We start from the raw sequence: 14,600 nt of genomic DNA on the forward strand, positions 1-14,600 counted from the left end.
CCACACTACACAACCCCTCTGTATTAGTCTCAGCTCACCCCTGGCACAATCAAGCTGGTTCCAGCACCTCTCTAGCCCCTAGGATGGTCTCTTAGGGCTTCACAGGGCCTTAGGCGCCCTCTATTCCACTTACTGCCCTTTTTATGAAGTTCCGACGCCGCTGGAGTCGTGTCGACGCCGTGAGGCGGCTCCGGTTCGATGTCGGCGGCCTCGGCGCAATGACAGTTCTTGACGACGCCGGTAGGCGGTTCCGGTTCGACGTCAGCGGCCTCGGCTCGATGTCGACCTCCGGTTCGATGACGTCGGGCAGTCTTGGCTCGATGTCGGCTTCGGGCGGCTCCGGTTCGATGACGTCGGGCGGCCTTGGCTCGATGTCGACTTCCGGCGGCTCCGGAGTGCGATCTCCACTCCCGACCTCCGGCACGATTCTCCTCAGGTTCCGGCGACTCCGGAGTGCGACCTCCACTCCCGACCTCCGGCACGCTTCTCTTCAGGTTCCGGCGACTCCGGAGGGCGGACTTCACTCCCCCGTCGACGCCGCACACTCGACCTCGGGTGACTTCCTCCTCGACCTCTGGTACTCTCCACGACCTCAGTCGGCGCCCTCTCTCGACCTCTGGCGGCTCCGGGTACGACGTCTGCTTTCCAGTCAGCGCCGCTTCTCCACCTCGGGCTCCAGGTCTCCAGGCTTCTCGACGTCGGACTTCAAGAAGTTACCAGTAACCAGGTCAGGAACTTGCTGTTCTTTACTTTTAAGGCCTGTTCCTGCTGTCCAGGTCCTTAAGATGGTTTTTCTTGCTTTCTCCCACACAGGGCTCTAGGCTGGGCTCAGTCAGTAGGGACTAGTATCAAGGGTGGGTTTATGGACCCCACTCCAGGCACAAGTTTCCACCCCTGCTGCCTCACTCCTTCCTCCTTCAGTTCTGTGCTCCTCTCTCTTCACCAGTCAGGTGCCAACTGCCAACTCCAACTGCCAACCTGGAGATGCCTTCCCAACATTCTAAACCTGCCTCACACTGTCACAGGGTTCTGGAATGTTCTGGAAGGTGCTGGTAGGTTCCAGTGATGTCACAGGTGACAATGGGTGGCCACCATTTTGTGTTTCAGGCCCTCAGACAGAAGTTCCAGGGGTAGATAAAATGGCTCCCTGAATCTGCATCCATACTAAAAAGTCTGGTGGTTCCCAAAAAGGAAAAATACTAACAGGGTTTGAGGCAAAAGGGGGACAAAATAAATAATGATGAGGAGGGACCACCCAAAGGGCTGACAGGTCTAACACGCGTCCCCCCCAGCTGAAAGTGGGGAGAGATACCCAACCCCTTGGGAGTTCTCATCACTAAGGCGGAAATACCTTGAGAGACCGTCTGCATTGGCGTGGTCCACTCCAGGCCGATGTTCCACCTGAAAGTCCATTCCCTGTAGGGAGATAGACCACCTCAACAACTTGGGATTCTCCCCCTTCATCTGCATCAGCCAACGAAGGGGTCTGTGGTCGGTCTGAACTAGGAAGTGCGAGCCAAACAGGTATGGCCGCAACTTCTTCAGAGCCCATACCACTGCAAAGGCTTCACGCTCTATTGCACTCCACTTCTGTTCCCTGGGAAGTAGTCTCCGGGATAGGAAGACCACGGGTTGATCCAGACCCTCTTCATTGAGTTGCGATAATACTGCCCCAATGCCATGTTCTGATGCATCTGTCTGGACAATGAACTTCTTGGAAAAGTCTGGGGCCCTTAAGACCGGGGCCTCGCACATGGCTTTCTTCAGCTTGACGAAGGCCTGCTGACAAGCCTCCGTCCAGACTACCCGTCGAGGTTGCTTCTTGGACGTAAGCTCCGTGAGGGGGGCCACGATGGTACCGTACCCCTTCACGAAGCGGCGGTAGTATCCGGTGAGGCCCAAAAATGCTCGGACCTCAGTCTGAGTCTTGGGGGGTTCCCAGGCCATGATGGCCTCGATCTTCGCCTGGAGGGGTTGCACCGCTCCCCTACCCACCAAGTGTCCAAGGTACACTACCGACCCCTGCCCGATCTGGCACTTGCTGGCCTTGATCGTCAATCCAGCTTGTCTCAGGGCCTGGAGAACAGCTTGCAGGTGACGCAAGTGATCCTCCCAGCTGTTACTGAAGACGGCTATGTCATCCAGATAAGCAGCAGAGAAACTCTCCATTCCGGTGAGGATCTGGTTTACCAGGCGCTGAAACGTGGCAGGTGCGTTCTTGAGCCCAAAGGGCATCACACAGAACTGGTAGTGGCCATTGGGCGTGGAGAAGGCTGACCTTTCCCTTGCTCCATCAGTCAAAGAGATCTGCCAGTACCCAGAAGTAAGGTCAAAGGTACTCAGATATTGGGCAGCTCCCAGCCGGTCAATCAATTCATCCGCCCTTGGGATCGGATGAGCATCAGTTTTGGTTACTGAATTCAGTCCCCGGTAGTCCACACAGAACCTCAGTTCCGGTTGGCCACCCGGTGGTGCGGCTTTTGGTACTAACACCACCGGACTGGACCAGGGGCTGCTAGAAGGTTCGATCACTCCTAGCTCCAGCATCTTAGTGACTTCACTGTTAATGCTGGCCTTCACCTTGTCTGACATCCGGTAGATCTTGGACTTCACCGGTGGGCTGTCTCCTGTGTCCACGTCATGGACGCACAGGTGAGTCCTACCCGGAACAAGGGAGAACAACGAAGAGTACTGTCCCAGGACCTGGCGGCAGTCCTCCTGCTGTTCAGGAGTTAGAGATGGGGAGAGAATCACTCCCTCCACCGACCCATCCTTCTCTTGAGACGCAAATAAATCGGGGAGAGGCTCGCTTTCCACGTCCTCTCCTCCGTCAGTCACCATCATCAAGATGACTTCGGGCCTCTCGTGGTGGGGTTTGAGGCGGTTGGCGTGCAGCACCCGTAGGGGCTGACGAGGGGTTTTAAGATCCACCAAGTAGGTAGCCTTACCCTTCTTCTCCAATACCTCAAAGGGTCCTGACCAGCGATCCTGGAGGGCGCTAAGCTCTCCTGGTTCGATCACCCACACCTTCTGGCCAGGCTCCAACTCCACCGGGTGAGCGTTGTGGCCATACCACACCTTCATTACTGCTTGGCTGGCTTCCAAGTTGTCAGAAGCTTGCTTCCACAACTTAGCCATTTGGCTCCGGAAGGCCAGCATGTAGCTCACCACGTCCTGGGGAAGCTTCCTGGGAGTTCTCTCCCATCCGTCTCTCACCAGGTTGAGAGGTCCACGTACAGGGTGCCCATACAAAAGCTAGAAGGGGCTGAAGCCCACTCCCTTCTGTGGCACTTCCCTGTAAGAAAAGAGTAGACAGGGTAGGAGGACGTCCCATTTCCTCCGCAGGCTTTCAGGCAGACTTCTGATCATGCCTTTCAAGGTTTTGTTAAACCTCTCCACCAGACCATTGGTCTGAGGGTGGTAAGGAGTTGTGAACCGGTAGGTCACTCCACACTCCTTCCACATGGCCCGCATGTATGCTGACATGAAGTTGGTCCCCCTGTCGGACACAACTTCCTTGGGAAAACCCACTCGGGTAAAGATTCCCATCAGGGCCCTAGCCACAACAGGTGCTGTTATGGTCCTCAGAGGTATTGCCTCTGGGTACCGTGTGGCATGATCCACCAGAACCAGGATAAACCTGTGACCAGCTGTAGTAGGCGGATCTAATGGACCCACAATGTCGATGCCCACCCTTTCAAAGGGGGTGCTAACGACAGAAAGTGGTTCCAGGGGAGCTTTCAGCTTCACCCCTGTTTTCCCACTGGCTTGGCAAGACACGCATGTCCGGCAGTAGGTATCGGACGACACTTTCATTTGAGGCCAATAAAAGTGTGGGACAAGACGGGCGAAGGTCTTGTCTTGCCCCAGGTGTCCTGCCAACGGGATCTCGTGAGCCAACTCCAGAAGGAAGGCTCGATAACGTTGAGGAACTACCAAGGCTCGTGACGATCCATGTAGGGGTGCCTTGGGTTCACTGTAGAGGAGGCCATCCTCCCAGTAAACACTGTAGTTCCCTTCAACGTTCCCTGCTGCCTGGGCTTCGGCCTGTCGCCTCAGTCCCTCAAGGGTAGGGCACTCCCTCTGGCCCTGGCAGAATTCCTCCCTGGTCGGGCCTCCCTCCATGTGCCACTCGGCCGGGATGGGTAGGTCCTCCAGTTTGGTAACATCCCCCACCGCAGACTCCTGGTCCACCACCTCCGGTGGCCTATCCGTCCTACGGGGGGCGGACGCCGAGGCAGGCTCCTCCTGTCCTCGGTTCTTCCCTTGACTGGCAGCTGGCTGGGCCTTTGTTCCAGGCTCCAGCCGAAACGAACTCCCTCTCCGGGTAGTCGCGGACCCTGTGCTCACACAGGCCCAGTCAGGTGTACCCAGCATCTCAGTATGAGTCCGGTATTCCACCTCCTTCCAAGCATTGTGCTCCATGTCATTCCCCAGTAGACAATCGACTGGCACGGCAGGGCTTACGGCAACTCGAAGTGAACCTGCAACCCCCTCCCATTCAAAGGGAACCTCGGCCACTGGATAGTGGCCTGTTCTGCCGTCACCCATCGCGGCTGGGTGGAGTACATCGGGAATTACCTGCTCTGGAGACACCAGTTGGCTACGTACCATAGTCATACTGGCTCCTGTGTCTCTCAGAGCCTCCCCTCTTTGGCCGTTGATGGTGACCCACTGCCCATACTTTGCGGTATTTGCGGGCACCTGGATCTTAGGAACCATCTCCCGTTCTCCCAGGGACACTAAAGTGACACCCGCCCACTCCCTTCCCTTAATTAAAGGCATCTCCTCCCCGAGCACTACACTAGCTACTCCGGGGGCCTTTCCTCCAATGGGAGGGGGTGGTCGTTTTGGGCACTTAGCATCTCCCTTATAGTGTCCAATGCCACCGCACTCGAAGCAATGGACAACCCTTGGCTGCTGACTCTGGCCAGGATTAGGGTTTCTGGGGGGGTTAGCCCTAGGGGTGAATCCTGTTCCCTTACCTTGGAAATTATTTTGGGGGCCTTTGGAGAACTCCTTTTTCTTTTGCCCTCCCTCTTTCTTCTGGGGGGCGCCCTGTCCGGCCTTTTGAGTATCCCCTCCAGTCCCCCTTGTGGACACCCGGGTACTAGCCCAAATGTCCGCCTCCTCAGCAAGCTTCCGGGGATTGGTCAGCTTGCTATCCACCAGGTGTTGACGCAGTTCAGGGAAACATTTTTCGAGCAGGTGTTCCTTTAGTACTGAATCAAACAACCCCTCGTAGTTCCTCACTTCACTGCCCTGAATCCAACCCTCTAATGCCTTCTTTGCATAATCCAGGAAGTCCACCCAATTCTGTGTGCCCAGTTTGTGGCTACCCCGGAACTTCTGTCTGTATTTCTCGGGTGTTAGTCCAAACTTTCGTATGAGCGCCACTTTCATGGTGGGGTAGTGGGTCTGCTCATCCTGCTCTAGGGCCAATAATGCATCCCTACCAGCTGGAGGCATGTACCTGTACAATCCCCCTCCCCAGTACTTCTCTGGAACTCCATGGGCTCTTAATGAGACCTCATAGGCCGCTAGCCACTTGGCAATATCGTCGCCCACACCATAGCTAGCCACTATGTCTTTCGGCAAATAGGGTTTGGGTTCCCTGGTGAACTCTCTTTCTTCGCTGCCACCATTAGGAATAGGGTGTGCCCCGGCTCGTAGGATCTGAAGATCTATCTCCTTCAGCCTTAGCTCATGAGCCATCCTCTGTTCCTCCTTCTCTTTCTCCAGCCTTGCTAAGTCCCATGTGAGCTGTCTTTTCTCCCTCCGGTCTGTTAACTCCACTTCAGACAAGCCACCGCTAGAGGCACTGCTGCCCTTCCTAGAAAGTGTCCTGGGCCCCGCTAACAGGTTCCCCACCTCAGGTTGGTACAAACCAGCTCCCTCACTGTCGGGCTCTCTATCCCTGTCCTCCTCCTCAGCCTTGCTTTCTCGTCGTGCCTCCCCCCAAGCCCTTAAGCTGGTTTGGAGTGCACCCTTCTTTGCTCCTGGGGGACAATACACCCCCTCCCGCTGACAAAACTCCCTGAGTTGGGCCACAGTATAGGTTTCCAGGTCTTCTAGCACAAACTCCATTTTGCCCACTCAGAACAGAAGACAGGTTTTTACAGAAGCTATGCAGGGGGGTACCTTATATAATACCTCCTCCCACCACCAGAGTAAATTTGGAAAAACAAAAACTCACAATTAGGAAGGCCGCTTGGAGAAAACTCCCGGTGTAGGCCTATGGACTACCCACAGTTATTGTCGAGTATACGTAGGCACAGCTCTATCCCACCGCTGAACACCAATTATGTTAGAAAACCCACTCCCACACCGGAAGGGTGGTAGTGTTCTCCCAGACATACACTGTGGTAGCTTGGCTCGAGTGGTCAGGGATCAGGCACCGTGCTAAGCATACGTCATACCCACACAATAACCATGCGTGCATCCGTTCCAAAAACAACACTACACCTTAAAAATTATACTGAAAATATATCTCTTTATCTTCTTTTCTCTTAGTTGCTGATTAAATAAATAATAATACAATCACAGTACACAAGGCTTTTCCTGTGGAAGGGTAAGTCAAATAAATAATACTTCAACGATTCAATAAATAAGGTCAATCATAAATAATCAAGGCATAAATATAAGTGCATTACATAAAAGGCAATTAAATATTATGAGGCAATAAATACTGTGAGACAATAAATACTGTGCGACAATAAATACTGTGAGGCAATAAATACTGTGAGGCAATAAATAGGATGAATACAATAAATACAGTGCTCTCAATAAATAATAAAAGCCAACAGTGACACTTGAAAATCAGTTCACATTCCTGAGGTACTATGGGATGATTTGACCCAATCCCAGCTTGTAGAGATTTGGATGGCCTGAGGGGTATACTCCCTGGCTTGGACAAGGCTGAGGCCTAAACTGAGGTAGATCAAGGGGGAATCTAGAGATCTGGCTCTCCCACACTACACAACCCCTCTGTATTAGTCTCAGCTCACCCCTGGCACAATCAAGCTGGTTCCAGCACCTCTCTAGCCCCTAGGATGGTCTCTTAGGGCTTCACAGGGCCTTAGGCGCCCTCTATTCCACTTACTGCCCTTTTTATGAAGTTCCGACGCCGCTGGAGTCGTGTTGACGCCGTGAGGCGGCTCCGGTTCGATGTCGGCGGCCTCGGCGCAATGACAGTTCTTGACGACGCCGGTAGGCGGTTCCGGTTCGACGTCGGCGGCCTCGGCTCGATGTCGACCTCCGGTTCGATGACGTCGGGCAGTCTTGGCTCGATGTCGACTTCGGGCGGCTCCGGTTCGATGACGTCGGGCGGCCTTGGCTCGATGTCGACTTCCGGCGGCTCCGGAGTGCGATCTCCACTCCCGACCTCCGGCACGATTCTCCTCAGGTTCCGGCGACTCCGGAGTGCGACCTCCACTCCCGACCTCCGGCTCGCTTCTCTTCAGGTTCCGGCGACTCCGGAGTGCGATCTCCACTCCCGACCTCCGGCACGCTTCACCTCGGTCTCCGGCGACTCCGGAGGGCGGACTTCACTCCCCCGTCGACGCCGCACACTCGACCTCGGGTGACTTCCTCCTCGACCTCTGGTACTCTCCACGACCTCCGTCGGCGCCCTCTCTCGACCTCTGGCGGCTCCGGGTACGACGTCTGCTTTCCAGTCAGCGCCGCTTCTCCACCTCGGGCTCCAGGTCTCCAGGCTTCTCGACGTCGGACTTCAAGAAGTTACCAGTAACCAGGTCAGGAACTTGCTGTTCTTTACTTTTAAGGCCTGTTCCTGCTGTCCAGGTCCTTAAGATGGTTTTTCTTGCTTTCTCCCACACAGGGTTCTAGGCTGGGCTCAGTCAGTAGGGACTAGTATCAAGGGTGGGTTTATGGACCCCACTCCAGGCACAAGTTTCCACCCCTGCTGCCTCACTCCTTCCTCCTTCAGTTCTGTGCTCCTCTCTCTTCACCAGTCAGGTGCCAACTGCCAACTCCAACTGCCAACCTGGAGATGCCTTCCCAACATTCTAAACCTGCCTCACACTGTCACAGGGTTCTGGAATGTTCTGGAAGGTGCTGGTAGGTTCCAGTGATGTCACAAGTGACAATGGGTGGCCACCATTTTGTGTTTCAGGCCCTCAGACAGAAGTTCCAGGGGTAGATAAAATGGCTCCCTGAATCTGCATCAATACTAAAAAGTCTGGTGGTTCCCAAAAAGGAAAAATACTAACAGGGTTTGAGGCAAAAGGGGGACCAAATAAATAATGATGAGGAGGGACCACCCAAAGGGCTGACAGGTCTAACACTATGCAGCTGCTATCATACCATAGTCATTTTTCTTAATTAGATCTCCGCCTCTAATGTCCAGAGTCATGTGCTTAATAGCATTGCATTTATATCTTCAGACGAGTAACTGATGGCTGTATAGTGCTGTAGTCAGGGAAGTGTTGGGTGTTGAGCAGTGGATCTGGACCTTGTGTTTGAGAATTCTTGTGTATTCATATCTTGTCACATTGGCACCAATTTCACATAATTTACACTGTTTAAGTTATTGCTAGTGAAACACTTCAAGGATACTGTTATTGTGCCAGGTTGAAAAGTCTTTGTATAAGAAGTATTTGAAATGACGTATAACCAGAGGAAGCCTCGATAGTGTTGTAAATGAAGCGGACAGTGGTGATTTTCTGTGTGCCCTTAAGATGTAATTGTTTATGTTTTTGCCGCTTTGAATGCAAATAAAGGTTTCTTGAAAGAGCTATTGATTGTGGTGAGTATAGCCTAACCACTAAATTACTAGCAGCAGAAAACTCTGTAACTATTGTCAGTCTATCCTGATGATCTGTCTTCTTTCAAGGTATAAGGGTCGATCTGCTGGGGCAAATTCAGGCATATTTTCTGATATGCTTGAGCAACTTTGGGGGTTATTCCCATGCTTTTAGGCTCTTAGAATATCTGATAGTTAAAAAATTGTTCTTCAAAATCCACTTCAGCGCAGAGACTTACTGAAGCCGAAATTATCCCTGAGCAGATCAAAATTAAATTACTGACCATAGGTTTTCTTTGCTGTGTAGAGTATACAAGGAATCCTTGGCACATTTGATAGTAATATGCAAAAAATTGATGAAATAATTATTAGAACATTGGAATGCTGAGCGCTCCATTGAAGACAATGAAGTGCTTTGGCCTTCTAATGGCTGGTAGAAGTCCAGAGCATCAACATTCTAATGTCTGATCACAGCTGTTGCTGTGAACAGAGGCCTCACAGAGCCTAAGGGGATTCCAACCCGCTCAGGCTCATTGGAGCCTTGGTTTTACAAATTAGAACATTCTGCCCTCTAGGGGCGGAATGTTCTAATAGCCTTAGAGCCACCCGTAGCAGGCTATACCGACCATTAAAGGCCCGCTGCCTTTAATGGTGGTGCGGGCCTTTAATGGCCTGTTGAACCCGCTATGGCGGGCTCTAAACCTATATTGGAAGACATAGTAAGTCGAACACACTGGCTATGAGTGTGAAGTCCTGTTTAAAAACGATTTATGTATTTTGCCCGTCAAATTAGGAATATATTGTCACAATAGTGATGCCTTAGAAAAATGTTGGTTTTAAAAGGATTACAAGAAGTCAAACTATGCTGCTGTTCGGAGCAATGCTCACGCCTAAAGGAATACCTTAGACTTGGTAAAAAAAAGTCAATTAAAAAAAATACGTTTTTGGAAAGGGGAATTTGGGTAAGACTATGAATAAAGGTTGACAGCACTTGAGCCGAATGAGTACGGAAATCCAAGACCTAGCTGATAACTTCAAAGCCTTTGTCTTGTATGTATATTAGTGTATAATGACTTGTGTGCCCAAAGTACCAGTAATTGTTTTTCTGTATTAAAGGGAAGGTTTTCAGTAGTATAGAAAGTCAGTGCAATCCCTTATGAATGCTGCAGTTAAAGGTAAAACGGTTTTATGTAGAAATCCACAAAGTGGCATGAAGGTTCTGAAATGGACCATCAGTTGGACACCATCAGGTGTCCCGGAGGGTAATCCATGTTTTTGTGGATTTTGGGCAAAATATGTAGGACTGGTGTGTGCACACAGCGGATCTGTTGAGGAACTGCTGTTGTTCTTTGCTAAGGGTACCTGCAGCAAGACGAATATCTGCTTTGTTTCATCATTCTAGTATGTGTTGTAGGATATCAGACATTAATTTGACACAATGATCAGGGTTTCCCGGCTGTCTCAGGATCTCCTTGCAGCAATATGGAGTGATAATGATACAATGACACCCCCTTTATTTTAACATCATTATTATAACTCAGCTCGTGAAGAGCTTCTTTTTCGGCTATGATTTTTCTTTATGCATTGAGGTTATCAAGTTTGTTGAGCACAAGTTTGTTGAATGTTATAATTCTCTCTGGTACACCCCATGCAGGGCGTTGGAAAGAAGAGGGGGTGTAGGCCAGTAGCTTCAAACTAGCTTTTGGCATTCTCTGTTCAAGAAAAAGAAATTAAGTCAAATATTTCAACAACAACAAAAATCTGTGTAACTTAAGTTTGACACTGAAATAATCAATTCTTTCATCAGGTACAAATGAAGGCTCCCGGCTGAGGACTGAGATCTGTGCTGGTGACAACTAATAGCTAGAGATATTAAAGATAGGAGCTATTTTGTCAAGGGTTTGACATAATGCATTGGAAGAGGAGTCAGATGTTATCAACAGCAAAAATGATACTAGGTATGTTGATTCCAAATTGGTTCTGTCGAGATTGGCTGCAGCCTTACCCTCTCCCCTGTCTTTGCCTAAAAAAGGAGCTATATGACACAGTTTGCTCGACATGGGACAGGCAAAAGTGTAGAGCACTCATACATTCTGCATTCGTCTGTCTCCACTGCTTGTTCACACCCCTTCCTATTCACATTTAATGCAATGCTCTTTTACATAGCTACACTCCAAAAATGCATACATACAAATGATCAAACACACAGGTTTTACAGTTTTAACTCATTCTTCGTGTAAAGGCCAAACATGAACCAGAGGAATAAGGAGATAAAAGTCGACATCAATGTTTATTAGTAACATCTCTGCATATTAAAATCACTGCAGCATCTTTAATCTATTACACTGGATATTAAGGTACACCTTTACTAAATGTACAGACCAAGCAGAGTCTTGTTGGTAGATCTGCAGGTTTGGTTTGGAAAACCTGGCTAGATCAATGGCTTTTTTACTTACCAAAATGTCAGTAGCAAAGATTCTGAAGGGATGTTCATCTGTGTTTTCTGGGTGTTGATCCAGCTGTGCATTTAACAAAGGATATCTCAAGCATCTAAAACAACTAAAAAGCAAAATACAATATTAAAAATGTCATATTCAAGGAGCATTTGACCACGCGCACTATACACAGAACATTTTTTATACTCAATTATATATTAAAAACTGGTACTCCATTTATTGAATTTGGAAAGATGACATACTGAACCAAGAATCTGCGTCCTGTACATCATTAGAAAAAAGGCGCAAAAATCCCTGTCCTATTTTACTGGACTAGAAGGAGACTCTGGCGTGCCACTCCATACAGAACACTGCATGCATTTGCGCTACTTATGAAGATGATTTCAAGAAATAGCAATGAAAAGCAATAGCTGATGATTCAATTTTACACCTTGCATGCTTTTTTAAGTGTAATAATATGCATTAAACATTTGCCTCAAGATAAACATAGCAATACATACATTCTGAACAGAACAACTATGTTCTAATTGTACACATGGTGCACACCTCCTGCGTGCATGATTTTATTGCTGGAACATCTGTAGTAAGGGAGAATGAAAATCAATGATTCTGAGGCACAACAGTGCATGCAGGCTACCCTAAATAGTGAGCAAATAAAATATACACAGTGAGCAATGAGAGCATCGGGAGAGTGTAGATGGTCTTTAGTCTTTATGGTGGTTGCAAAATTCCTCATTTTCACGCATGCAGTCAATAAGGGGATCTGCTCTAACATTCATGGGGTAAGTCATCTTCTTAAATATAATTAGGTTATCAAGTACTGGATGATATTCCTAGACAAGTGTACAAAGGAAGAAGTCCCACCATCTATCATAGCCGATTCCTTCATTATTTAGAAACATGAGTGAAGTGTGCAAGGTTCGAGGGGATTGTTAAGTGGTTGGACAGACGTTTCCTTAATTATTGCTGTATAGGGTTTTTTTTTTACACAATTGTCTTATTGTGTGTTCGATTAGGTCAAAAACTTGAATACAACAAAAGAAGATGGGCGGATTTAAGGTTAGAAGTGTAAAATATGGAGTTATTTCACCCATGAATCTGACATTTTGAACATCAGGGAGAGTGGGCTAAATCAAATGTTGCTATTAAATAACAAACACAATGTATATTTTGATCATGAGTATAAGTTCAATCTTATAAGGATACTCACATTGATATTGTGGTGGATATTTTACAATCACAGCCTATTCCTGAACATGAAATATGCACTGAAACAGTATTATTTTGTAAAGATACTGTAGAGGAAATATTTTTAAAACTTCATATGTACTGAAGAGACATATCTAGAGAGGTCTGTTAAGCTTCTGTGTGACAAATCAGAATTAAGAAATTCCCTACATGCTTTTATAAACTCCAAAAGGGGTAACAATATCATTATTCTGAGCAGTACTAACTCTTCCCCAACAGTCCGACTGGTAGCAAATGCTCAACTAAGTATGTTAAAATACATCTGTTCCCCCTCAGAATTGGCAATCTAAGAATACAGAGATGCAGACAGAGCCTTTACAAACAATGGCAAGTCGCATGGTGGTCACAAATTAAAAATGTACCAATTTGCTTGACACAATATCTTTCACATTCTACACAAATAATCTGAATCCAAAAAACTGCATGACTATCGTACATAGAATTGCTTTTATCCCTGCCACTTTGCAAGATTTGGGATACAGCACTGGCTGAAAACCTGTTGCTAATGAAAACAAGTCTAAAGCTTGCCCTTGAGTACCAACAAGAATTTCGAGCACACTAATAATAGTGGCCAAGCGGAATATAGCGCGTATGTAGAGGTCTGACCTGTGCCGGAGTTTGTGACACTGGAAGAGAGATTTGGATTGGTGTATGCTGGTTAAGAGGATGGTTTACATAGGAAGGGGCTGTCCGTCCAGGTGGACCTAAATAGGGGGAAAGTGGAATGCATACTGGGTGGAACTATGTGAACCTATTTCGGATGTGTCTCTTGATATTATATCATGGGAGGGACCTTGATTAAGTTACGACATTGTACGTTTTTGCAATGTCGAACAGTTATCAATGTGTGCTTGTGTCTTCGCATTGTGAATCCAAACATCACCTGTCATCGTATGACTTTTTGTTTTATTTTTCAATAAAAAGATATGTTAAATAAAACAATTTCAAGCACACTAAACCATGCTACAAACTGGCAGGCATGAAAAATTAAACAAGGCTTAATTTAACTATGTCGCCAGTCTTTCTATGGTGAAAATAAAACAATAAATGGCGCATCTTCTCTAAAAGATGAAGATCAATATATAAAAGCACTATCGAAAAAGCCTGAAAAAAGCTTAAGGAAATTCTTTAGACAACAACAAAATAGTAGTGCCACAATCACTAAAGTTACAACAAAGAGAGTTGTAGGAAAAAATAATAGTATTCATATAAATGGATCTTGCATAAGTAGAGTCATAGTACAAAAAGTATCAAGGAATGCAAAGTTTAAATTTATTCAGACCATGATTCTCCACAGGGCCTATCTTACCCCTCATAAATTAGACAAAATGTTCCCACAGATGCAGCATCACTGCCCGAGATGCCTATTGGAAGGAGCAGACCTGCTACACATGATATGGGCATGTCCACGAATACGAGGGTTTTGGGATACTGTCAGGCACATAATCAGTATGGTCGCACATCGCGAGGCACAAAATACCGTAGAGGGATGTATATTAGGCCTACACAAACATGTGTCCAAGCATAAAGTACAATACCATTTCGTAGACCTGGCGCTCATTTTAGTGGTATGTGCCATCACTATGCGCTGGAAGTCACGGAGGCCCCCTACTGTACACGCCTGGCATAGTGAGCTGCTGTGTTGGGGCAGTGCAGAGAGTCCTGCCTTGCATCGAGAGGACCCCAATAACACTGGAATGGGATGTTATGCTAGATGCCCTCAAAGCAGTGGACATTAACCAGTATAATACCCCTGACTGAACACAATAGACTGTGTAATGAGAAGACCATTTCCCGAGCTCCAAGTACCGTGATGTGGTTTTGTTTTAAAATGCATAGTTTTTCCAAGAGCGTCAAATATTAGATACGTTGTACCTATGGCATATTTAAACATGCATAGGACTGTTGGGGTGGAGGGTGTTGGGGAGTGGTTTGGAATATTGTTCATGTTAGCAGTCACAGACGAGAAAGCTGATTTGGGGTAGGGATAAAGCAGGAGATGCACCAGCTATGGGCTCCGCCATTGAATACGCTAGATTGATAGAGATGGAAATATATAAGTGTTTTATTCCCTAGCAGCCAATTTATGTCTGATATAGGTCCTGGATATCACAGAAAACTGTGACATGTCT

The 14,600-nt window shown here is 47.8% G+C and overlaps 1 protein-coding gene across 1 annotated transcript in view; it reads right to left on the reverse strand.

Moving 5' to 3' along the window:
- The window catches only part of GLMN (glomulin, FKBP associated protein), a 450,060-nt gene that overhangs the window by 292,186 nt on the left and 143,274 nt on the right, over window positions 1-14,600 (reverse strand). Inside the window, exon 8 of the mRNA XM_085602181.1 lies at window positions 11,221-11,323. Within this exon, the coding sequence (XP_085458307.1) occupies window positions 11,221-11,323 (103 nt within the window). The remainder of the gene's footprint in view (window positions 1-11,220; window positions 11,324-14,600) is intronic.

The sequence above is a fragment of the Triturus cristatus genome, chromosome 4_2 (genome assembly GCF_964204655.1).
Source record: "Triturus cristatus chromosome 4_2, aTriCri1.1, whole genome shotgun sequence".
Lineage (NCBI taxonomy): Eukaryota > Metazoa > Chordata > Amphibia > Caudata > Salamandridae > Triturus > Triturus cristatus.